At 45.7% G+C, this 24,787-nt stretch overlaps 2 protein-coding genes and 1 pseudogene across 3 annotated transcripts; 1 reads left to right on the top strand and 2 right to left on the bottom strand.

Moving 5' to 3' along the window:
- Positions 1 to 64: 64 nt before the first annotated feature.
- Positions 65 to 16,648, bottom strand: LOC136451105 (uridine 5'-monophosphate synthase-like; annotated as a pseudogene).
- LOC136451103 (uncharacterized) lies at positions 9,041 to 13,723 on the top strand. Of its 2 annotated transcripts, XM_066451846.1 has the most exons (6): positions 9,041 to 9,644; positions 10,075 to 10,625; positions 10,726 to 11,943; positions 12,218 to 12,336; positions 12,420 to 13,279; positions 13,361 to 13,723. In XM_066451846.1, the coding sequence occupies exons 2-5, from the start codon at positions 10,076 to 10,078 to the stop codon at positions 12,807 to 12,809; spliced, it is 2,277 nt and encodes a 758-aa protein (XP_066307943.1). In that variant the 5' UTR covers positions 9,041 to 9,644; position 10,075; the 3' UTR covers positions 12,810 to 13,279; positions 13,361 to 13,723. The 2 variants fall into 2 exon arrangements, with proteins under 2 accessions (XP_066307943.1, XP_066307944.1); XM_066451847.1 differs by lacking the exon at positions 9,041 to 9,644 and having other exon boundaries at positions 9,709 to 10,625; positions 12,420 to 13,723.
- A 1,030-nt stretch (positions 16,649 to 17,678) lies between the features above and the next one.
- On the bottom strand, positions 17,679 to 22,319 carry LOC136454022 (uridine 5'-monophosphate synthase-like). Its single transcript, XM_066454576.1, has 6 exons — positions 21,361 to 22,319; positions 20,730 to 20,813; positions 19,173 to 19,255; positions 18,994 to 19,081; positions 18,609 to 18,863; positions 17,679 to 18,136 (listed from the first exon to the last, which is right to left on the bottom strand). The coding sequence occupies exons 1-6, from the start codon at positions 22,150 to 22,152 to the stop codon at positions 18,008 to 18,010; spliced, it is 1,431 nt and encodes a 476-aa protein (XP_066310673.1). The 5' UTR covers positions 22,153 to 22,319; the 3' UTR covers positions 17,679 to 18,007.
- Positions 22,320 to 24,787: the final 2,468 nt, after the last annotated feature.

The raw sequence follows: 24,787 nt of genomic DNA, 5'->3' as shown, positions 1-24,787 counted from the left end.
TTCCGGGGTTAGAGTCAGAACCATTTCTGAAAATCACTGCGTGACAATGATGGGCATACACTTGTTACATCAACACTCGCCCGAATGTCCTCCGGCTACGTTTGGAGAGTTGCTTAAACATCCTCCTCAAGACAGCCTGGATTGATACGCCTGCCACCCTCGCGGTCTCTGCAGGGTTACTGGCCTTTATAATCCCTCGTCCGACTATAATTATATCACTGTCTCTATCGTTTATGACCTGGTATCACACAGTGTTGCAAGTCAGGAAAGCTCATAGAACAGTGTAATGCATTTGAAAGAAAAACTCTGAAGCTTTCAGAAATCAGACCCAAACGAATACAATTAAAATTTCCTACTAACGTATATCCACTAAAATTAGCAAGCAAAACTACCAGATTAAAATGAACAGAAAAGACTATGACGTAGACATCAAAGAGAGTTGGCTGCAAGATAATTCAACACTCGAGCACACAGTTCATAACATGCCAAGGCACACAAGTGAGAAGAGGGATAATTTGAGTGTGAATCAAAAATTCAAAACACACGGTACAGTTTACAGTTAAATACTTAAATGCAGTCTCCTAAGAAGTTTATTCTTTGTTTTGAATAACACTGATCTCATGTCAGAAGTTCATATCACTCGAGTAAGAAAGAAGAAGAACTAGGCTAGTCTTATGGCATGAGACTGAAAATTTCTAGTTGGCCTCTCAATATAAATGAAAAGGAAACATATTATTATTCAGTTTGCAAGCTAAAGGGCATATCTATATTCCGGCTGCCCAGACAAGGTGCGGGATCCTCCTTGCAGTTAATGAGGATTACTTTGACCTCTCCAACTACCACCTGTCCACAAATGCTGTACCGGCAACTTGCACCATGAGAGCAGATGGGGCCTCGTGGCAGATAACAGTGGTCTATGGTCCGCAGGGGGACGCCGAGAGGCTACAGTTCTTGCAAGAGCTGAAAGCTATCCCCAGGCCGGCAAATGGGAGGTGGCTGATCCTAGACGATTTCAACCTCATCTATCAGGCGGAAGACAAGAACAACACCAACCTAAACCGCCGTCTAATGGGTGCCTTCAAAGCGGCGATCGATGAGCTGAACCTAAAGGAGATCAGGCTCAATGGACGCCGTTTTACCTGGAGCAATGAACATGAAAGGCCGACGCTCACAAGGATTGATAGGCTGTTCTGCACCCTAGACTGGGAGCTAACCTTCCCAACATGTTTCCTCCACTCCCTCCCTTCTCTCATCTCGGACCATACCCCACTCCTTCTGCAGGGAGAGCTCGAACACTACAAAAATCTGTCCTTCCGCTTTGAGAATTTCTGGATAAATGTGGAAGGCTTCGCTGAATTTGTATAGCAAATTTGGAGCAGACCCGTCCATTCGGCTTTGCCTCTCAAGCGGCTGAACACGAAACTGGTAGGAGTGGCTAAAGGAATTAAGAGATGGCGCAAAGAAAAAATTGGAGACACAAGGCTGCAGCTGGCAATCGTCAAAGAAGTGCTATTACAGCTTGAGGCGACACAGGAAACTAGGACGCTCACGCCCCAGGAGCTGCAGCTTCGCAGACAGTTAAAGGCTAGAAGCATTGGGCTTGCTGCTATCGAAAAATCAAGGATCGAACAGCGTTCGAGACTAGCGTACATCCGAAGTGGAGACGCCAACACAAAAAAATTCGTATCAGAGCCAGCACAAGGCTGAGGAAAAACTACCGCCGTTCACTACCTGCACACTAATGGTGGTGGGGGGTGGGGGGTGGGGGGGGGGGGGGGGGGTTGCTGTATCTCACAAAGACAAAGAAAAGGTGGTGGCAGATTATTTGTCAAACCACCTTGGCTCAATGGCACCGAGAACAAGGACCTTCGATTGGAATGCACTTGGCTACGTCCCAAGAGACCTCTCCATGCTTGAAGTGCCATTCACGCAGGAAGAGATAAAAAACACGATAAACTCCATGCCGCCCGACAAAGCGCCGGTTCCGGATAGTTTCACAGGTGCCTTTTTCAAAGCCTACTGGGAAATAATCAAGGAGGACGTCACTGTGGCTTTGAACAGCATTTTCATGCTAAACTCCCAAGATTTCGAGCTGCTAAACTTGGTGAATATTATCCTTCTCCCAAAGAAATTGGACGCAACGCGAGTGACTGACTTCAGGCCAATCAGTCTCATTCATAGTGTTGCGAAGCTGTTCGCCAAGCTATTGGCAAATAGGTTGGCCCTTGTTCTCTACTCTTTGGTATCAAAGTGCCAAAGCGCCTTCATCAAGAAAAAGGAGCATCCATGATAACTTCCTCTATGTACAAAACTTGGTGCGGACCATGCATAAACAAAAGATGCCTACAATCTTCTTGAAACTAGATATTCACAAAGCCTTCGGCACGGTTAGCTGGCCCTACATGCTGGAAGTATTACATGCGCTTGGCTTCGGACTACGTTGGCATGAATGGGTGTCAATCCTTTTCCGCACCGGCTCATTAAAAGTGCTTCTCAATGGCCAGCAGGACCGGCCTTCAGTCATAGGATGGGAGTCCGACGGGGAGACCCTCTTTCGCCCATGCTCTTCGCCCTATTCGCTTGGCTTATAAGCCGTACTTTTTCAGCCAACGAACAGTATTTTTCTCTCACAACAAATCAGCCAACAGTACTTTCAGCTATGGCTTATCAGCCAAACGAACAGGGCACTTCATTCTAGCCATTGATCCGTTGCAGCGCCTGTTGAACATGGCAACGCAATAAGGGATGCTCTCCCATCTTCTTTTACCCGTGACCAGATGGAGAACTTCCATGTATGCTGATGACGCAGCAATATTCATTAACCCAACCAAGGAGGACATCGAGGCCACCATGACAATCTTGCACGCGTTCGACACATTGTTGGGTTTGCACATAAACCTGCATAAAAGTTCAGTCCACCCGATCAGATGCAAAGAGGTTGACCTCGACCATGTTTTGGCCTCCTTCCCACGGACAAGAGAATCATTTCCATGCCACTACTTGGGGCTGCAGCTACATACGAGACCTCTTCAGAAGGTACATGTGCAATCGTGTGGCAGAACCACCTAGAATAGCACGCTTTTGGAGGCGCTCATCTTCCACCAGACCCTAAGCACCTCGAAAGCTAGCTACATCGGACGGTTTCGTTGAACACACCCCAAGGGAGAACTCGAACAATCTACGTTTTTCCTCCAGGATCCAATAATGAGAACGAGTTTATAATACTTAGTCCATTTCATACAACAAGAGTTCTCAGAAATACATTATTACAATACCAAGTTCAGAGTGCGGAATTTAAACAGCGGAATTGAAATAATCATCTAGCGATAAGATACAAGGATCCATCTGTGCCCATCAGAACAATCCTCCACACAACAGTCATTCCTCAAGCTACACCTGCAACAGGGGTAAATAAACCCTGAGTACACAATGTACTCGCAAGACTTACCCGACTAGTGAGAATAATTTCCCGACTCTAAAGGATATGATAAGCTTTATTGTTTGCTGGGTTTCCTTTTGCAAAAAGCATTACTAATAGTGAATCCTTATGTATGTGTTTTATTAGCAGTTTGATTAGTTCATTAGCTAACCATTCTATATAAGCACATGTTCTATTTTCAAGCAAGAGTTGAGCAATCATATCCATTTCACCACCTTTCATTTTTTAGTTCTTACTACGGTACTAGATCGTAGACAAGTCATACCGTATTATATGGCGATTCAAGAATCAATGTAGCCCAGCTGGGTACCTTGAAACACACGCACTGCTTGTACCTCAGGCACAAACAGGACCAACCCACCACTCTCCTGTCAAGGGGTCTAGGTCACCGTCCAAACTTAGACTCCAAGCTCCCACATCTGAGTTCCAGACTCAGTGTGGTGCTTAGACATCCACCATCCCCACCTCCAATCAGTCGATCTAGAAAGAGTCGAAACCCACAACAAGAGAGCAACGAGCCTTTCCTGCTCCTACAAACAAGTATGTGCTCAGGATAATAAGTCTGTGACCTGACTAGAATTCAATGCAACGACCGATCCTTAACCGACACGGACAGGGAAAATAGTGTAACCAAGCTATGCCCCGTTGGTTGCGGGACACAACCTATTACACCCACCAATACCCGTACCATATCTCTACCCGGTCTCTATTCTTTTTACCATTTTATCATGAGGATGATAATAATAATCACCTATTGTGAGTAACGACAGGTTATGCTACTGATAGCCTAAGCATAGCAGTTACTCGACCTATGCTAGTAGGACTCATAGGTAGTTTATCTATGCATGTAGTTTCAATATAAATCCTGTAATGTAAATGCACATCACATATGTATATCCATTGATCATTCAAAATAAGAGTTATGCACCGGTGCTTGTCTTGGACAGGTGCAGTGTCAGCTCAGTCAGTCAGTGGTGGCTCCAGGACCTCCTCCTGCATGAGAATCTCCTCCTCGTACTTCTCAATCACCTCCTCAAACTCATGATCTCCGATGGTCACGATCTCCACCAACTCGTTTTCTACATGCATGCGATGATGATGCAACACTTCGCATTTCGGCAACAGCAACTCTTAAAATAAGAATACATATGGTAAGCTACTAAGCTAGCTCTAATGACTAAGATGCTAAGATAACTATCATCTTTATCAAGTAAAGTGTTGGGTTCAAACACCTAGCTTTTCAAATGAAGGATATATCTTTATTTCTACTAATAATTTAGTGTATATTTGAAACAAAGAGCATTTAACTACCCTTATATTAAGTCTATTCTAAAGCTACAAAAATTACAGGGAGCACATAATAATACCATGAAGCTACTGTAAAATTTCAAAGCTAAAGCTATCACCATTTTACCACAAAAAATCCTACAATATTTAACCTAATATTATTAAGCACTCAAATGATTTAATAACTCCTGATATCAACAAGCACATATATGAACTAAATACACTAACAGATAGAGCACAATTTTAGGAACTTAACAAAATTTGTTTCACAATTTTTGGATACCTACGTGATTTTATATGATTTACCAAAGTTTAGCTCAGAAATACAAATGAAAAGCTATTTCTATTCTCCACGAAAAAGGTAAACTGCTTTCGGCCCAACGCGGCCCACATGGCGCAACACGCACGCGCGAGTGCGCGGCGGTCCATAGGCGAGGCGCGACCCACGGGCGAAGGCGGCCCGCGGCGAGGAAGCCCGCGCCCGCCGTCACTCTTGTAAAAATGCCCCTGGACTATGAGCAAAACAACCCGCAATCCACGTTACTATTTCTATAGACAGCGACTTTGTAACAGAACCATCTGATCTTTCTCCTCTTTTCAACGGCAAGGTCCTCGGCTATCCCCGCGCGCTCTGACATGGTGAGTGGTGACACTAGCGCTTACGCCGGCCACACGGGACCTCCGCTGACCTATCTACGAGGCCGACGCTCACCTAGGGTTCGACGTGAGACGATGGGCAGCGGTTGCACGAGCCAGGATGCCGTAGAAGGACCTCTCTAGGACGGCGGGCATCCTATGACAATGGCGACAGCGTTCAGGTGAGCCGTAGCAACAAGGTGGTAGGGGTAGCGGGTGAGCAACGATGACTCGCCAGTGACCTTACCGAGAAGCTGGCTCGGCCAGAGATGACCTGAGTGAAGCTGGCCATGTGCGCACTATGAGGTGAACGGCGGACCGCAAAGGCACGACCGCGTCAGCAGTGAGGAGGCGACACAAGAGCTGCGACTAGCGTGCGTACGATGAAGAGGGAGCCCAGGCTAGCTAGTGGTGCAGAGGAATTTGCGCGGGATGAAGTGGTGGAGGCTGGCCACGGCGCGGGCAGTGGGCAAAGCTCCAAAATTAGAGCTTGGTGTGACGCGAGTCAAGGCAGGGTAGGTTGGCTGGAGAGGGGACGTGAAGGCCGAGATGCGAGCATGAGGAATTGAAGAGAGGCGCTCGCTCTCTGGCTTCACCATGACACGACATGACGGCGGTGGAAAAATAGAGGCAGAAAGAGGGAAAGAAAGAGACAGCGCGGCAGCTGAGCTCGGCTCATCCACGCCTTGGCGGGACGTGTGCGGCGAGCATAGGAGACCCACACACCAACGCTACGGACAAAGTGTGTGTGCGTCCGACCGACGTGGCCCGCGCGCCGTAGTGCCATAAATGGTATGGCGACGGTGGCTCGCCCACGTGCGCGAGGCAGAGGCAACAAGCACAGGACCGGCAACAGCGCAGAGGTGCAGTGGACCGGCGCGGACACGACGATGATGCAACGGCAGCGGCAGCGTCGCGACGCGAGGAGCAGTGGTGATCGCGGACACGCAACCAACTAGCCATGAACCGGTAACGCGCGCGAATTTTAAAGTGCTCAACACGACCAAACGGTTGCTCCTAAACCTAAACCATCTTTACCATGCTCAAGATGGCACATGAGACTACCAAGTCAAGCTATAACACTACACCACTCCTTAACTTAATCTCTCACCATAAATTGCTAAACATAGCAGTGTCTAATTGTTGACAGACTTGAAAATTCCTAAGTTTTAGAGTTGAATTTGATTTCCATTTACGATTTCTAAGCTAGTGAAAATATTAGCTGGTAATATCATTTTTCAATCGCAAGTATTTCACTGTCATCTATAAAGTTTATACTTCAAACTTTATTTAAGTATCACATACATGTTCTATAGCATTTTTGCTTAATAAAAATTGGTTTTAAACCCTAAGTGATATAACATGACTATCAAATCAACTTTCGTTTCACATTTCTGTTTCGTTTCGAGTTACAGAAATTGATATACACACTCTATTACATGCATTAACACATAAACATGATGCTCATGACATATTTTAGTAAATGATTTACGGTGTAACACCGAGGATGTTACAAATGTACCCCCTTAAACAAAATCTTGTCCCTAGATTTCATGTGCCTAGAGTGGGGAAAAGAGATAAGAAATAAATTCTAATTTAAACAATTACCTCGGTGAACTAGAAAGAAGGTGGTGATAATGCTTCAAGATATAGCTTTCTTGCTCCCACGTTGCTTCATCCTCTAAGTGATTTTGCCACTAAACTTTATAAAACTTCACCACATTGTTTCTAGTCACTCTTTCTTTTTTATCTAAGATCTTGACAGGATGCTCAATATAAGACAAGTCAGGCTGGAGAGGAAGTCCTTCAATTTCCATAGCTTCATCGGGGACCCGCAAACATTTCTTTAACTAGGAAACATGGAAGATATTATGCACTGCTGACAAAAGATCCGGGAGCTAGATACAATAGGCAACAGAACCACACCGGACCAAAATCTTGTAAGGTCCAACATAGCAAGGGGCTAGCTTTCCATGGACACCAAATCGGTGTACACCTCTCATGGGAGATACCTTGAGATACACATGATCACCAACTTCAAATTGCAAGGGCCTTCTTTGCTTGTCCGCATAAATTTTCTGATGGCTTTGAGCTACCTTCAAATGGCTCTGAATAATTTGGTCCGGCTATGTTGTATGGAGCAGAATGTTGGTCTACAAAGATTCGACATGTTCAACAACGGAGTGTTGCAGAAATGCGTATGTTGCGATGGATTTATGGTCACACAAGAATGGACCGAGTTCGGAGCGATGATATACGTGATCGCCTAGGGGTAGCACCAATTGAAAAACAGCTTGTCCAACATCGGTTGAGGTTGTTTGTCCATGTCCAAAGGAGACCTCCAAAGGTATCAGTGCATTGTGGAGTCTAAGCCAAGCTAATAATATGAGGAGATGTAGAGGAAGACCGAAATTGACATGGGAGAGGCAATAAAAAGATATTTGAAAGCTTGGAACATACCTAGAGATCTATGTTTCAATAGGAGTGCTTAGAAAGCAGTTATTGAAGTGTCTGAACCGTGACTTGGGACTCTTGATGGGTTTCAACTCTAGCCTACCCCAACTTGCTTGGGACTGAAAGGCTATATTATTGTTGTTGTTGTTGATGATGATGATCATCAAGCAATATATGTTTGGTGCCATAAAGTGAATCTTCTCACAGTTCTTATCAGCAACTATAGGCCCCTCACTTGCCCTTGTGCCTGCCCCCAAGAACAACCCCGTCCTAATAATAAAAGCATGGTTTAGTCAAATGTTAACATCAAATGGATATGGTGCATATGAAACAATAAACCTTCAAACACAATGCAAAGTTTTCGATAAAATTGTTAAGGCGAAATTATGGTCCATTAGATCTATTCAATCACAAGTTGATGCCAATCAGGATTCAATCAGATGTTATTTTTCAGGTAATCATCTGAAGATAATATCTGCATTATGATGAACCAATGAAACAAGTTGTATTTATACATTTTCCCCCAAGTTCATGGAAACCGTCGTCATAACAAAAGAGGGGGAGGGCAACCAAATTCGCATACACGGGTAGCGTCAACCAGCAGAAGACTTACTTGCCAAATACCAAAATTCATCACACAACAGGTGTAGGCGGCTGCACATGAAAGACGAGACCGACTACGGATGTAGCAGGAGGTTTTAGTGGAGGCGGCCGTCAAGGCACGGGCAGTCGGGTGGCGTTGGCGTGCTGTTCATCGAGGGGCGCAGGGGTCGAACGGAGCGGAGCCATCAGGGCCTGACAGAGAGGCGGAGCGGAGTGAATCACCGGCGCGGCGAGGACATGGCACACGGAGAGGAGGCATTGCAGGGGATGACAAAGAGGCGGCGACTGTGCGGCAGTGCCCGCCAGGCCGCCGCCGCCGCCGCAGGGGAGGAGGAAGCGAGCGGCGGCGGCGGCAGGGGCAGTAGACCCTTGGCGAGGATAGAGAGACAGCGTCGTAGGGCCCACGGTCAGCCCTCTCTGTACATGAGGCTGACTGACGGGGCCCACCTGTCAACCCACCTGCTCCCCATCAGGGCTCCCCTCCCCTGAAATTATTTAAGCCCCGCCATCCCGCCCGCCCGCTCTCTCTCTCCTCTCTGGCTTTCCCCTCCTCGTCTCCTCGGAACGAGGAGCAAGAAACGCACACGATGCCGCACAATGAAAAACAAGGCGAGGTTCCGCGCTCGCCTAGGCGCGCCCAGGCGCAAGGCGGAGCCTTCCCGCGGGGCCTAGGGGGTGAGGCGCACCTCTAGGCGCTGGGCGCGCCTCCGCGGAGTTCCGCGGCGCCTGGGCGTCGAGTAGGCGGAGGAGGCGGCGCCTAGGCGGCGGGAGCACGAGCGCGTTTTGGCGGGCAGGAGCAGGCGGGAGCGCGCGCGAGAAGCCGGGTGCGCGGGAAAGGAAGCGCCCGCGCTGGAAGAAAAGAGCGCGGGTTGTAGAGAGGATTAGAGAGAGAGAGTGAGAGAGTCAAAGACCCGAGCTCGCCGCCGCCCCTGGAGCTCCCGTGCTGCCCCTCCTCGCCGTCCGCCGGATCCGCCCCGTCCGCCGGATCCGACCCGTGCGCCCCGTGCGCCCCGTCCGCAGGCCCGCCGCCCCTGGAGCTCCCGTGCGGCCCCTCCTCGCCGTCCGCCGGATCCGCCCCGTCCGCCCCGTCCGCCGGATCCGCCCCGTGCGCCCCGTCCGCAGGCCCGCCGTCGCCCTTGGAGCTCTCGTGCGGCCCCTCCTCGCCGGGCCGCCACCGGTGGTGACCTTCTCGCTACCCCTGGCCCAGGCGCTCGGGAACCCCAAGGCAAGGTGAGGACGTGAGGTCTGCCCGCCCCCTGCTCCTCTCTCCTCTGCTCTCGGCTGTGCTGTGCTCGTAGTTAGTTAACTGGGTTGCAGCCCTGTTGGGCGTCCGCTCAAGGCTCTACCAACTGAGCTGAGCAGCCTGAGCTATTGCTTCAACACAGCCTAGTCATTCTTAGTTAACTAGGTTGCTATTAGCTGAACTTGTGTGCTACCATGACCTGGTTATCAATCTTAGGAGTACAAGTTATCTTCTAAACTGCTGGATTAGAGCATCTTCTAAACATGAGGAGCATCTTCTAAATTAGTCCTGCTGGATTAGTTTTCATAAGGGGAATGAAATACTCAGTGGCTTTTTATCAGTGGCTTTTTATCTAAATTTATAAGTAGTGCTGCAGGACTAATTTCACATGCCTCTACTGCTCTTCATGTAGAATGTCGGTCCAACAATGTGCTCCTCAAACTGAAACTGGTGTTACATCTCGGGAGGAGGTGAATGTCCTGAAAAGGAATTCAGATGATGTTGGATGGGAGTATGGGTTTCTAGTGGATGCAAACAACAAGGACAAGGTGGAGTGCAAATTCTGTGGTCATCGGAGCCAAGGAGGGGTCCATCGGTTGAAGGAACATGTGGCCAATGTTGGAACAAATGCGAAGAAATGCAAGAAGAGCACACAGGAGGCTAAAGACAAGTGCAAGAAATCACTAGAAGATTCAAAAAGGAAGAGGAAGGAGCAGGCTGTTCGTGAACTAGAGCTTAGAGAAGACGTGAATGTTTCTCGGGTTGGAACTGAGGATGATGAAGTGACTTGTGTTGGAAGTTCAGAGCCTCACAAATTAGGACCCATTGATAAGTGGACACGTGCTATTGATCCTAAAGCAACAAAATCTGAGTCTTTGAAGCAACAGAAGCTGAACAAGGAACTTTGGAAACAAAGAACACATGAGGTGCATAAATATATTGCAAGATGGGCATATACACATGGTAATTTAATATTATGTATTTCTGTTTTACATTTCAAATTTGAATACATGCCTGAACTACACACTAATTAGTTAATTACACTTTTTTGTATCATATGTAGCCATATCATTCAATGCTTGTGACAATGATGAGTTCAAGCAAATGTGTGAAGCAATTGGACAGTTTGGTTCTGGACTTGAACCTCCATCTCTGCGTGATCTGCGAGAGAGTTTGCTAGATGAAGAATATGCAAGAACCAAGAGTTTGCTACAAGAACGTGAGGCTGAGAAGGTGAAGAATGGGTGCTCTGTTATGACTGATGCTTGGTCAGATAGGAAGAGGAGAAGTATAATGAACCTGTGCACTAACTGTGCTGATGGATCCAGTTTTGTCAGCTCACAAGAGATGTCAGATGTGTCACACACAAGTGAAGTCATATTTGAACTAGTGGACAAAGCAATTGAAGACATTGGTCCGGATGATGTGGTGCAAGTAGTGACAGACAATGCTTCTAACAATATGGGAGCAAAGAAGCTAATGCTTGAGAAGAGACCAAACATCTTTTGGACCTCTTGTGCAACTCACACAATCAATTTAATGCTCCAAGGAGTTGGCAACATGCCACGGTTCAAGAAGGTGATTGACCAAGCAAAGGCATTAACCATATTTGTCTATGGGCACACAAGAACATTGGAGTGCTTGAGATACTTCACAGAGGGGAGAGAGATAATAAGGCCAGGAGTGACTAGGTTTGCTTCAGCTTTTCTCACTTTGAACAGCATACTAGAGAAGAAGGACCAACTAAGAAAGATGGTGGTTCATAATAGGTGGGACACATTGAAGGATGTGAAGTCAAAAAAGGGAAAAGATGCAACAGCAACAATATTGAGTCCAACCTTTTGGAAGGATGTGAAGCTGTGTTTGAGTGTTTTTGAGCCATTGGTCAAAGTTCTTCGTTTGGTTGATGGGGATGTGAAGCCATCAATGGGTTTCATATATGGAGAACTACTGAAGGCAAAGAGAGAGATCAAGGAAGCCTATGGCAATGTTCAGTCCCGCTACAACGAAGTTATTGCTATTATTGACAAGAAGATGAAAGGAAGACTTGATTCTCCATTGCATTTGCTGCTGAATCCATACTACAGCTATGGCAACCCATCAATCTTTGATGATGCCACAATAACAGTAGGTTTTATGAGCTGTGTAGAGACTTTTTATCATCATGATGAGGACAAGCAAGATCAGGCTGTCAACACTGAACTAGACAAGTTTCGTAATAGAGAAGGACCATTTAACAAGAAGCTTGCAAAGACTTGTGAAAAATTTGAGTACAACCCAGGTAACTCATATCTGTTAACTATTTAAGTGGCCTATGAAAAAGTAACTCACTATGCTAGCTTCTAAATACATGAGTTGCATAATCTGTAAGCACACTCATGGTCTAAGTAACTTCATAGAGTAGTAACAGTACAGTGCTATTGATGAGTACATTGATGGCTGTTATCCAGTAGTAACTGCATAATCTTGTTATCCAGTGCTAACTGCATAATCTTGTTATCCAGTGCTATTGCATTTTGCATGGCTGTTATATAGTTTCTGCTCATTTATTTCAGCATCTTGGTGGCGGCTGTATGGAACTGAAACGCCCGCTTTACAGAAGTTGGCAACAAGGATCCTATCTCTGACATCAAGCTCTTCTGGTTGTGAAAGAAATTGGAGTACATTTGAAATGGTTAGTCCCTATCTACTGTCCAGATTTCAGCAGTAAACTTACAGGAATGAAAATATTTATATGCTCTCATGTTTAATTTGTAGATACACACTAAGAAGAGAAATAGGCTTACTACAACCCGACTCAACAAATTGGTCTTTATTCAATTCAATTCCAAGTTGCTTAATAAGAAAGAAAGGATAGCGTCAAAGAAAACTACTGATGTTCTCTTGTCTAGTGAGACAACCGAAGCTCAAGGTTTTTTGTATGAGGATGGAGATGATTGTGCAATAGTTGTCTATAGAGATGAGGAAGATGAGGAGATGGAAGGTACAGGGATAACTTGGTCTGTTATTGGAGAAGCAGTAGGAGCAGACCAACAACTTGAGCTGCGTAGAAGTGCAAGAGTGAGGCAGCTTTATGAAGGAGAAGAATTTGACTCCGAAGAAGAAGAGTTTGATGAAGATGAGGATGAATATATGGAACCCTATTGAAGAAGATATGGCAGTGGGGCTTTATCATGTCATGTTTATCTTTTAATTGTATCTTTAACTTATGAACTTGGAACTCCTGCAGTAGTGCAGTCTGTGTGCCTGTGTTCTGTATTTTAAGAACTGAATTATGTGTTGTTCTGTACCATTTAATTTTCTTTGCTGCTACTGTTATCCCTACATGTTTGTGGTTTCAAATGGCTATCATTTGCTGCTGATAATGTCCGATGGATAGGAAAGGGCTAAGATCATTGAGATAAGTACCTAACCTGCTCTTTCCTATTTCATATGGTCTGCTGTCCATTTATATTTAACTACTGATATGGTCTGTTCTCCACTTGTATTGCTGCAGCCTGCAGGACATCACATTGGTCTGTTCTCCACTTGTATATAGCATGTTACATACTTCAGTTGGTTTATCTTCTACTGTTGTCATTGGTGAAAGTGATCCATATGTTCACATAAGTGGGCGGGTAAGTACTTCCAACTGAATCAATCTGTTGCAAGACATAGCTGCTTCTGCTTGAAATCTGATGGTCCCATCTTCTTACCAGGAAATAAGCCACCTTCATACTGTTACAATCCTAATGACAGCAGTAATGATCATTGCTTTCCCGTGCTGACCATTCAAGCAATTTCAATGCAGCATGATATACCATTTCTCAGTATCAACTATGAACTAAGCATGAACATCGCTTTTCTATCAACTAAGGTATGTCTATTGGACCTTCTCTCTTTTTATAAAATTCACTCAGCTACTATATTTATATAATTTATTTAGCTATATATGCTGAGATACAAAAAATGTCAAAACGCCTAGAAAACGCCTAGAAAACGCCTAGGCCTGCCTAGGCGCGCCTAGGCGCTAGGCGATGGGTCACCGCCTAGAAACCGCCTAGCGCCTAAAAAAACATTGATGCCGCACCAAGCCGGCTAGACGGACCTCCTCCAGGCCGTGCATCTGCAGAGACTCGACGAAGACGAGAAATGGCTGTGATTGAGATGTGCGAGTGCGACGACGTCGACAACCACCAGGGCTATGGGGACGGCGAGTCGTACGTCGTCGGCGTCGACGGCGACAACCAGGGGGACGGCTTGGGAGCTCTACGCCCTCTCCACTGCGTCTACCTCGTCCCCCTCCCCAATCCCTCCGATGCTCATCGTCATGAAGTCTGAAGCTTTCAGAAATCAGACCCAAACGAATACCATTGAAATTTCCTACCAACGTATATCCACTTAAATTAGCAAGCTAAACTACCAGATTAAAATGAAAAGAAAAGATTATGACGTAGACATCAAACAGAGTGGGCCACAAGATAATTCAACATTCAAGCACACAGTTCATGTCTTCATGATATGCCAAGGCACGCAAGTTTGAGCAGAGGGATAATTTTTGTGTGAATCAAAACACACGGTACAGTTTTACAGTTAAATGAAGTCTCCTAAGAAGTTTATTCTTTGTTTTGAATAGCACTAATCTCATGTCAGAAGTTCATATCACGGAAGTAAAGAACAAAGAAGAACTAGGCTAGTCTTATGACATCCTCTGACAAAGTCTCAATATAAATAAAGAAGAAACATATTATTATTCAGTTTGCAAGTTAAAGGGGGTATCTATATTCTAAACACATCCAATATCTATTCTTTTAACAAACCAGAAATACTGAAGTTATGTTGATGTTTGTTTACAGTACTGCACTACTGTCATCGTTTAAAATATAGGAGCACTCAGCAGTGCAAGTATATATTATAATACTTATAGCCAATATTATCTACATGTACTTTCATATTGTCAAACTGATGCCCACCTTTTAAGGTGGTGCCATTTTTATTTAAAACTTTCAAGAACTGGCACCGCTGTATAAGGTAGTATAACTAATCTAACCTAGCAATTTTGAAGATATATAATAATTTTGAAGATTTCTGAACAAAACACCACAGCATGGAGCAGTCACACGAGAATCGAATGGCAAAAGCACACTTACAGAAAAGGGAATGTCATAATGTTGCCCAAGGGCATCTCCTCCAGCAGCCATCTGAACTCCAGGAGTGGCATGGATAAATGCTGGGCTCGACGGTGCTGGTGACCAAGATGCAGGATTTACTGATATAAATCCTATTACAAAGTCAGGATATTGCTTGGCAATCTTTACAGCCGCAGCAGTGTAATCTCCATAAGCAAGGTTGCCAGCTGAGCTCATTTCAGCGAGCAAAAATAGGCCCCTTCCTTTAGGCAAACCCTTCAATGCCAGAACACAATAGTTACTGTGAGCAACACATGTATGAGCTATTAGCAGCTGCAACATCAACTATTATCTTTAATTAACTCAGAAGTTGTGTAAGGCCTATGTATATATGTTATAAAGTACCTTCAGCTTCAAGCCATCTACAATCCCAGGTCCAGGAACTATATGCGCATTAATAATATCCACCCAGTCTAATATGCGGAATATACCTCTGAACCAAAGTAAAAAGAAAAAGTCTAAGTATATCACACAAATGTATAAGGAAAATAAAGATAAATAGTTTATAATTCTTCATTCTCACCCTTCAGATTGCATAGTTACTGTGTTCCCAATGTCAGCAAACTTGAGGTCTTCAAAGATCAGAAAGTTGTGCTTCCCAGCAATCTTCAATTGGAAGTTAAGAATCAGTGCAATACCGAGTAAGCTATGCAGTAACCAGATGCAGAGTATAGCTTCAGCAATTGGAACAGGAACACCCAAAACACCTCTAGTAATGAATAAAATCAAGCTAAAGAACAACTAGGTTGGCCTGATATAGGAATTTTGTCTTTCAGTACAACTGATAATGAGAGGAGCCACATCTGATTTGTGACAGACAAAGTACAACTTCAGAAGTCCAACTGGGCTATTATTATGGACACTACCATCCTTTTCGTAAACATAGAAACCAAAACATGTCATCCAATACAAGAATGATGATCAGTAATACAACAAAAGAGAAGATAAGGAAAATGCTGTCAGAAGAGAACATACTGTGCGAAGCTTGGCCCCAAAATCCGGTGTAAAATCAGACAAGATATAAACATGAGTTTTCAACATACAAATCTCTGGACCAACCTACACATGTGGGGCAAACAAATTAAACCACTATTAGCAAGTGAAAAAAAATATCAACAATAGAAATACCAAGCAACACAAGAACTAATGGCATGTATACCTTGTCAGCAAGCTCAAGTAGCTCTTTCGCTGTCCCAACTCCGCCGCAACACACAAGTTGCTCTGCTTCACCTCCATCACCTCGAACAGCTTCCTCCCCATGGGGTTCGTGGCCAACCCGGCCCTCTCCGCAAAGGACTTCCTCCTAGCAGTAGCAGCCGACTGCTTGGGCGGTCCAGCAGGCACACCGGGCACCGCCACCTTCCTGTTGGCGTCAAGGAACCGCCTGACCTCGGCGACCTTCTCCTCGCCCACCCTCCCGTGGCTCACCAACACGGCGAGCATCTCCGTGAGGGTCATGAGCGAGTGCAGCGCGACCCCGTTAGCGGCGAGGTTCTCCCGCCCACCTTGCTCGCGGTCGATGACGACGACGGCATCGGCGACCACGAGCCCCTCGGCGCGGAGCGGGCCCACGGTCTCGAGCACGAAGGCGCCGCTGGTGACGAGGTCCTCGACGATGAGCACCGTCTGGGATGCTCGGTAGGCGCCCTCGACGCGCTTGGTGTCGTAGCGGCTGAGCAGCATGGGCACGGAGGCGGCGACGGAGAGCGCGGCCGCGAAGGGCAGCGCCTTGTAGGGCACGCCGCAGAGGAGGTCTTTGGGGCGCGTGGCCGGGAGCGCGCCGAGGAGGGACGCGACGGAGGCGAGCAGGCGCGGGTGCGAGACGAGCACGCGCAGGTCCAGGTAGATCGGGGAGGTGATCCCGGATTTTAGCACGAAAGTGCCCAGCTTCACGGCCTCCACCGCGTGCAGGTCCAGGATCAGCGCCTCCTTGGCGCCGGTGTTGGTGGGCGGGCGCCGGGCGGGGTTTGCGCTTGTCTGACTGTCTGAGCGTGGGTATAGTGGGCTAGTGGCTGACTGCTGTGCGAGCGAGCGGAGGCTAGTAGGCTACAGAGTACAGACTAGCGGGGAAGAAAGGCAGCGCCCAGACGCTCAAGCGCAACAATCCATTTTGAAAATCTACTGAAAAATCAAAGCGCAAAAATTCATTTTGAAAATCCTACTGAGAAATCAAATTAACCTTCATCTCGTTTGCCATGACTCCCATGAACACCACAACCACAAGTTGCATGTAAAAACGGCTCTGTTCGTTTCGCTAAAATTTAGCTTATACTGATATTTATACTAATTTGTTGTGAGAGAAAAATATTCTTCGTTCGCTAAAGAATACTCCTGAAGCAGTTCTAAGCGAACAGAGCTGTCTCGACATTTTTCTCTGTGGAAATGAGTACTACGTGTAGAAATGCTCTTCTACAGGCCCACACCGGAGCGGCGGACTGCGCCAACGGTAGTTGAGGCCTGTCGTCACTCGTCCGGTGTGACCGTGCGAGAACCGAGAAGTGAGAACGACGATGCGCCACCCGCACGTGACAAGTTTTTGCAGCGGTATCTGCACAAGCGGCGAGCGTGAAAAGTATTTTTTTTTACAGCGGAATCAGCGGCTGAAGACAAATGAGGTTTATGGTTTATGCGGACTGAAGCTGATTTGTGGTGAAAAAAAAAACACTGCATCTGATGAGCCAGACCCTGCGGCTGAAGCTGATTTGTGGTGAAAAAAAAAAGCAATCTGATAAGCTAGACTGGTAATCAAGCAATCGCGGCGGCTGGCTACCGCCTACCAACCCGGTTCAGGTTTCAGGCGGCAAAGCATTACGCGAAGGCCAAGTTAAGCACACGTGGACTCATACGATTTTCGGCATCTACAGCATCACATTGCTCGGGAGTCCGGAGGTAACCCAGAGTGTCAATAAGACGATCTAACCCACCACAGGCATCACAATGCCTAATAACTCAAACAACAAGAACAGAGTGAACAACAAGTTCTTGTTGTTAAGAACAGAGTGAACTAAGAGGAAATTATTCTAACACAAACGATGATGTAGTATGCTCCCGATGAGTCTCCTCTGCAGTGAGTCTGATTGCAATTAGGTCCTGACACAACTGTCGGGGGACCTTTCCGCATGCTCTTATTATGCCAAACGCTTGGATTTGCCCACTCGGAATGCTTATGGCGCACCCTCATAGCAAGCTGTTCTTGTATGCCTGCCACCCTTGCAAGCGGTACTCCCATGCCGTCTTCATAGGATCGCTAGCTTTTATAATCCCGCGTCCAACTATGATTATGTCGCTGCCCCTGTAGTTTATCACCTGAATTGCAAATCCATGATATATCAGGGAATGCTAATGTTAGGAGGGAAAAAAGTACTCAGATTGTCATAAACGATTTAGGCAAGAAAACATCCAACTGAAGCATATATCAAGATTTGATTTGAACTTTTCAAAAGGGGAATAGTCTCACAGCAGCAATATTTGTCCATGCCAAAATATATATCAACACAGCTTCAACAATATGTGAAGTAAAATTTTGGTACTAAACAAAATGACAGTATTTTAATGGCTGTGGCCATTATGATCTAAATATACTTCCACATGGTCAAAGGAAAACCTGCCTACCAACAAAACTGATGCTTTGCAAATTGTATAATGTAGTGATGTTACCAAATTCAAATTTTGCAAGGATGTGCACAGGTATAGCAAACTAAAAGCACTAGGATGTATGAACAAACACCAATATTCCAATAGCCACACAAGCAGACAGTACAGGCACAGTTGTACTTACAGACTCAGGAGTGTTGTATTGTTGCCCAAGATCATCTCCTCCAGCGACCATCTGAACTCCAGGTGTGGCATGGATAAACGCCGGGCTTGATGGTGTTACTGACCAAGATGCAGGATTTACTGAGATAAATCCCATCACAAAGTCAGAATGTTGCTCAGCAATCTTTACAGCAGCAGCAGTGTAATCTCCATGAGCAAGGTTGCCAGCAGAGCTCATCTCAACGAGCAGAAGTAGTCCTCTTCCTTTAGGCAAACCCTTCAAGGCCAGAACACAACAGTTGATGTGAGTACCATGATTCATCAGCTATTCTTATATGCAACAGTAACTTATTCAAGTCAGTACTAATAGTTGCCATGCAAGTAATATACATAAAAGCATTAGATACCTTCAGCTTCAAGCCATCTACGATTCCAGGTCCAGGTACTATATGCGCATTAACAATATCGGCCCAGTCCAATATGCGGAATATTCCTCTGAACCAAAGCAGGAAAAAAAAATTATAGCGCACAAATATAAAGATGCAACATACAAGTGAGCATGTAGATACCAAAGTTCTTTTCTCACCCTTCATATTGCATGGTTACTGTATTTCCAATGTCAGCAAACTTGCGGTCTTCGAAGATCAAAAAGTTGTGCTTCTCAGCAATCTTCAACAGAAAGATAGGAACCACATTAAATAAAGAGGAGACGTGTAAAAGGCAAGTCAGGTAACGATTTAAGCATCTTAAATAGCAAATATTTCGTTGTTATCACAGAAAATACATCTGGTAGTTTATCAAACAAAATATGGTTTAGGAAATTCTGACATTATCTTTGGAATAGGTAGATTGTTCCCAAAGTGAAAATATTATAGGAATATGGAAACCATTACAGGGGACACTGAATGGATCAAAGAAACTTCTAATCATAGCAGAAATCAAACGTACTCCCTCCATTCCAAATTATAGTTCAGTTTGGTTTTGACATAAGTAAGTTCTCTAACTTTCTGTAAATGCAGGGTTTGCCTCTGTAAAAAAAGTTCTCTACTTTGACCAAGCTTTTAGAAAAATATATTAGCATCTACAAGTTCAAATAAACGCAATATCAAAACATATGTTTAATGAAGAAGAATTTATTTATGGAACTAACTAGATATTGTAGATGTTGGTAGATTTTTCTATAAGCTTAGTCAAAGTTAGAAAAGTTTGCCTTAGGACAAATCCAAACAACAACAACAACATAGCCTTTCAGTCCCAAGCAAGTTGGGGTAGGCTAAGTGAACTTTAATTTGGAACACAGGGAGTACTACCTAATATAATTGTATCATCAGAGACAATGTATTCTGCTGATAGTTGCTTTGACACTCCGGACAGTCAGCAGCTCAAGGTGCAAGTAAAACCAGGTGACTAGACAGGCCACCTACCAAATTTGAACAATATACTAGCACATGTACATATGAGCCACACAAGACACTTAGATAGGCCAGTATCACACTAAGGTGCAGAGCTAAGAACGGTGCTAGGGGGGCTGTAGCACCAGTCTGGCCCAAAGAATCTCCACTAACTCTATAAACTAACAGCTCAAAGTCATGCCATGAACAAAGGCTTAGCACCCTCCCAAGCAGGTGAGCACATCTCCAGTTGCACAGTCCTTGCTCTTTCCTGGGTCCACTCCATTCCCACTAAAGCCAGTAGACTATCTAAGTCATCTGCTCCATCCTAATATCACCAGCTGCCTTACCTCCTAATGCATGCACAACTCCCACCACAACGAGGTTCTCTTTAAAGATGAATAAAAAGAAAATGAGAGGGCAAAGGAGTACCAAAATACCCCCCCACCCCCACCCCCACCCACCCCCACACACACAACACACGTACACAAACCCACAGACCACAGTTGCAAGCACAGAATGCTAGGAACATGGCCATTAGTGACCCATTTTCAGTTGCTCACACATCCGTTCCTGATCCAGGCCAAAAGGCATGGTGTCTACTCAAGGACACTTGGATGCATTGTTGCAGACTAGATGACACCATCACAACAATGAATGTGCTAGAAATAAAATAACCTACATCTGTTTTTTTGTTAAAACACAAAAAGCAATATGAACAAAAACCAGTATATCATCATGAGAGGACATACCGAGTGGAGCTTAGAGCCAAAATCTGGTGTAAAATCAGATAATATATCCACATGGGTTTTCAACATACAAATTTGAGGGCCAACCTGCAAAACAGTTGGAAAATAGTGTAAGTACATGTACATATCAAATCCAGAGACTCATCCTTCCAAAAGACGTGAGAATTGAGAACAAGAACACAACTGTCTAATTCTTACTGATTTTACTATTTTTTTGCAAATTCAAAAGGCATGTAAGCAAACAAAATGGTATGATGTGATATGATGACTGAATCAGGATACACTACTCACAATGCCAAATGTTGAAGACATATGGCACCAATTCATTTCTCAATATTTTCACATACCTAAAATTAACAGATCAAGAACTTCTGCAAATGCCTATTGCACAATAGTACACAAGGTCACAGCGCCAAAATTGTGTTGCACCTATAAATTGCATTCCTACTTAGTGTGCATCGAAGAGTATAAATTCTTGAAAATATTTTGAAAAGTTAGCTAATTATGTGCGTCCAAGAGTATAAATCAAGTCATGTTGGTCTATTCGATTAAGTCTTTAATAAGTCTTAAATAAGCCTTGTACCAACCAACATCAGAAGTCCAAAACTAGTACTAAATAAAGTTCCGCTCCTACCTTGTCAGCCAGCTCAAGGAGTTCCTTTGCTGTCCCAACATCAGCAGCGACACACAGGTTGGTCTGCTTGGCCTCCATCAGCTCGAAGAGCTTCTTCCCCATAGGGTTGGCGGCCAGTTTCGCCCTCTCCGAATATGGCTTCCTGAGCACCCTGGGTTTAACAGGCACCGCCCCCGGCACCGCCACCTTCCTGTTGGCGTCGAGGAACTGCCTCACCTCCTGCGCCTTCTCCTCGGTCACCTTGCCGTGCTTGAGCAGCACGGCAAGCACCTCGGTGAGGGTCATGAGCGAGTGCAGCGTGATCCCATTCGCGGCGAGGTTCTCCCTGCCGCCCTGCTCGCGGTCGACGACGACGACGGCGTCGGCGACGACGAGGCCCTCGGCGCGGAGTGGGGCGGCGGTCTCGAGCACGGAGGCGCCGCTGGTGACGAGGTCCTCGATGATGAGGACGGTGTCCCCGGGGCGGAAGGAGCCCTCGATGGACTTGGCGGTGCCGTGCGCCTTGACCTCCTTGCGGCGCATGAGCATGGGGATGGAGCGGTCGACGGAGAGCACGGCGGCGATGGGGAGCGCGGTGTAGGGGACGCCGCAGACGAGGCCGTAGGGGCGCGTGGCGGGGAGCGCGTGGAGGAGCGAGGCGACGGAGGAGAGCAGGCGCGGATGGGAGACGAGCGCGCGGAGGTCCAGGTAGATGGGCGAGGTGATGCCGGACTTGAGCACGAAGGAGCCCAGCTTCACGGCCTCGATGGCGTGCAGGTCCAGGATGAGCGACTCCAGCGCCGCGGCGTCCATGGTCGCCTAGGGTTTTTCCGCGGCGGCGGGGGTTTGGGACTGAGGTGTGGTGGGCGACAGGGAGGCGGCGGCGGCGGCGGAGCGAGAGGAGGTGGTGGCTTTATTGCTGCGCAAGAGCAACGCCTGGGGGGCAGTGAATGGGTGATTGATGCCACCGGTTAGGAGATTTTGGCATTTCACACTTCATTTAAAAAAAAACTGGTTTCCCACTTTTACCGTCCCGTAAAATGATTTGGCTCATTTGTTATTATAAAGCTGATGTGACCCGCTAAAATATATTTTAGAGAGTTTAATTCGTGGAAAAAAGAAGAAGATACATCCTTTTACTTCTACCCCTGTCTGCTTTCTCCTTGTAGGATAGTAGTCACTGTTCCCGTCCGTCAAAACGGATCGATGCCTGTGGCCTCCCTTCCCAGGCGCAAGCTGCTAGCGCCGTCGCCGCCTCCCGCCTCCGCCCCAGTCCATCCAAGTGCCGACGCCGCCCTAGGCCAGGTGCCGCCCCCGCTGAGATCTCCCCCCCCCCCCCCCCCGCCGCCGCCGCCTCAGCTCTGCCCTAGGCCGTGGGGGCAGGCTGGTGCATCCTCACAGCCCAACCCTGCTGCGGCCATGGATTGCAGTTGGAGCGATCTAATTCCTCGGTATGCACTCTTTCTCTCTCTTGTATTTGTAGTCCTCTAACATAGTTCGATAGAATTTTAACTATCTTCCTTGCATTTGCTTTAGCCAGGCTCAATGTGGAGCCTGAGCTTAGATTAGATGCTGTCGCAGACAGTTGTGATGTTGGTGACAATGCACCGGCTGTAGACCATGGATGTGGTGATGTTAGTGTCAATACATTGGCTATAGAATACTATGGAGGTGTTGAATGGGACAGCCTGCAGATTGTTGACAGAAATGATGAAGAGGGTGAGGGCAGGCAAGAAATAATTGACGAGGATCAATTATTTTCTCTGTTGGGTTTGAGAACCGAGGATGATGAACATTGATCTCAAGAGCAGCATGCTTCTACAGAGAGGGAAAACAGGCCTAAAAATAGGAATGCCACTATTGAGGAGGAGGTTGACATAACTGGGGCTGTCATTCCTGTTGGCGATCATGTGCAGGGGAGAGAATCTTAGTCTATGACCCAAACAACCCTTGTATGGACATTGGCACTGTGTACCCTAACATGAAAGAATTCGGATTGGCTATGAGGCAGTTTGCAATAAATGAGGAGTTCGAGCTGCACATAATGAAAATCTGAGCCACAACGGTACATTGGGGATTGCAATGCAGAAGGTTGCCCATGTCATATTGTTGGAAGGAGGCAACCTGATGGGGGCAACAATTAAGGTGTTTAACTTGTGGCTAACATTTTTTCTCCATTTATTTTGTTGCTGATCAATATCTAACTTATTGGTATTTTGCAGGTCACATGTTTGATTTCTCAGTATACATACACTTCTAGTGCAAGGAGGAAGACCACCACTCCAACAAGTGGCTGAGTAGCATCAAAGCCTATTCACTACCTTAAGAAGACTCCCAACATGGGCCCTAAAGAATTGCAACGGGAGCTACAAGACAAACACAAGTGTGAAATTCACTATGACACAGTGGTGAGGGGAAGGAATATTGCCTTGAGGGAAATATTTGGCAGCTGGGAGGAGAGCTTCCAAATGTTGTTCAACTGGAGGGCAGAGGTATTGAAGCGATCACCAGGTAGTGTGATTGAAATTGACTTAAAGGATGTAGATAGCAAGGTTTACTTCCACATATTTTTTTGTGCATTAAGTCCTTGCATTGAGGGTTTTTAAGGGATGTAGACCTTATCTGAGCATAGACTCAACTGCACTTAATGATAGGTGGAATGGACATTTGACTGCAGCTGTTGCAATAGATTATTATAATTGGATGTACCCTCTTGCTTTTGGTTCCATAGATGGGGAAATAATAGATAACTGGACATGGTTCATGGCTCAGCTACACAAAGCAATAGGAAACATACCACTACTTGCTATTTTGCACTGATGCATGCAAAGGACTAGAGAAAGCTGTTAAAGATGTCTTCCCTAATGCTAAGCATAGAGAATGCTTTAGGCATCTAATGCAGAATTTCATAAAAAGATTTAGTGGATATATTTTTTTCAAAAATGTATCATGCAAAAAGGACATATAGGCCTGAAGTTTTTCAATATTTCTTCCATCAAATTGTGACAGTTTGCCATGAAGTATTGGAATGGCTTCACAACCACCACAAATTATTGTGAATGAAAAGTGCTTTCAATCAAGAAATTAAGTGCGACTATGTTACCAACAATCTTGCAAAGTCTTTTAATAATTGGATTTGAGATTAGAAGGATCTTCCTGTAGTTGAGCTTGCTGACAAAAATAGAGAGATGATAATGGTATTATGGAACAAGAGAACGTTGATTTCAGAGAGACTTGAGAATAAGATCCTATCTGCTATCCTATCTATACTGAAAGCAAGGACTAGGGGATTAGGAAACCTGACCGTTGTGAAGTTAGGATGTTTTGCTACAGAAGTACATGACACTACCAGCACATATAATAGACATGTTGTCAAGTCATACTTGCATGAATGTACCTGTCTTGAATGGCAGCACACTAGAAAGCCTTACCGGCATGCTTTGGTCTT

Source organism: Miscanthus floridulus, chromosome 5 (assembly GCF_019320115.1).
Source record: "Miscanthus floridulus cultivar M001 chromosome 5, ASM1932011v1, whole genome shotgun sequence".
Taxonomy (NCBI): Eukaryota; Viridiplantae; Streptophyta; class Magnoliopsida; order Poales; family Poaceae; genus Miscanthus; species Miscanthus floridulus.
The sequence above is the reverse complement of the archived record's forward strand: the minus strand, read 5'-3'. Positions and strand labels throughout refer to the sequence as shown.

Bases quoted from the DNA above. Each gene is read 5' to 3' on its own strand.
- LOC136451103 (XM_066451846.1), top strand. From the start codon at position 10,076: ATGTCGGTCCAACAATGTGCTCCTCAAACTGAAACTGGTGTTACATCT. The intron at 10,626-10,725 runs GTAATTTAATAT...TATCATATGTAG, and splicing joins AAGATGGGCATATACACATG to CCATATCATTCAATGCTTGT. The intron at 12,337-12,419 runs GTTAGTCCCTAT...TTTAATTTGTAG, and splicing joins ATTGGAGTACATTTGAAATG to ATACACACTAAGAAGAGAAA.
- LOC136454022 (XM_066454576.1), bottom strand. From the start codon at position 22,152: ATGGACGCCGCGGCGCTGGAGTCGCTCATCCTGGACCTGCACGCCATC. The intron at 20,814-21,360 runs GTAGGAGCGGAA...ACTGTTTTGCAG, and splicing joins TCCTTGAGCTGGCTGACAAG to GTTGGCCCTCAAATTTGTAT. The intron at 18,864-18,993 runs GTATCTAATGCT...CTGGCCTTGAAG, and splicing joins TAGATGGCTTGAAGCTGAAG to GGTTTGCCTAAAGGAAGAGG.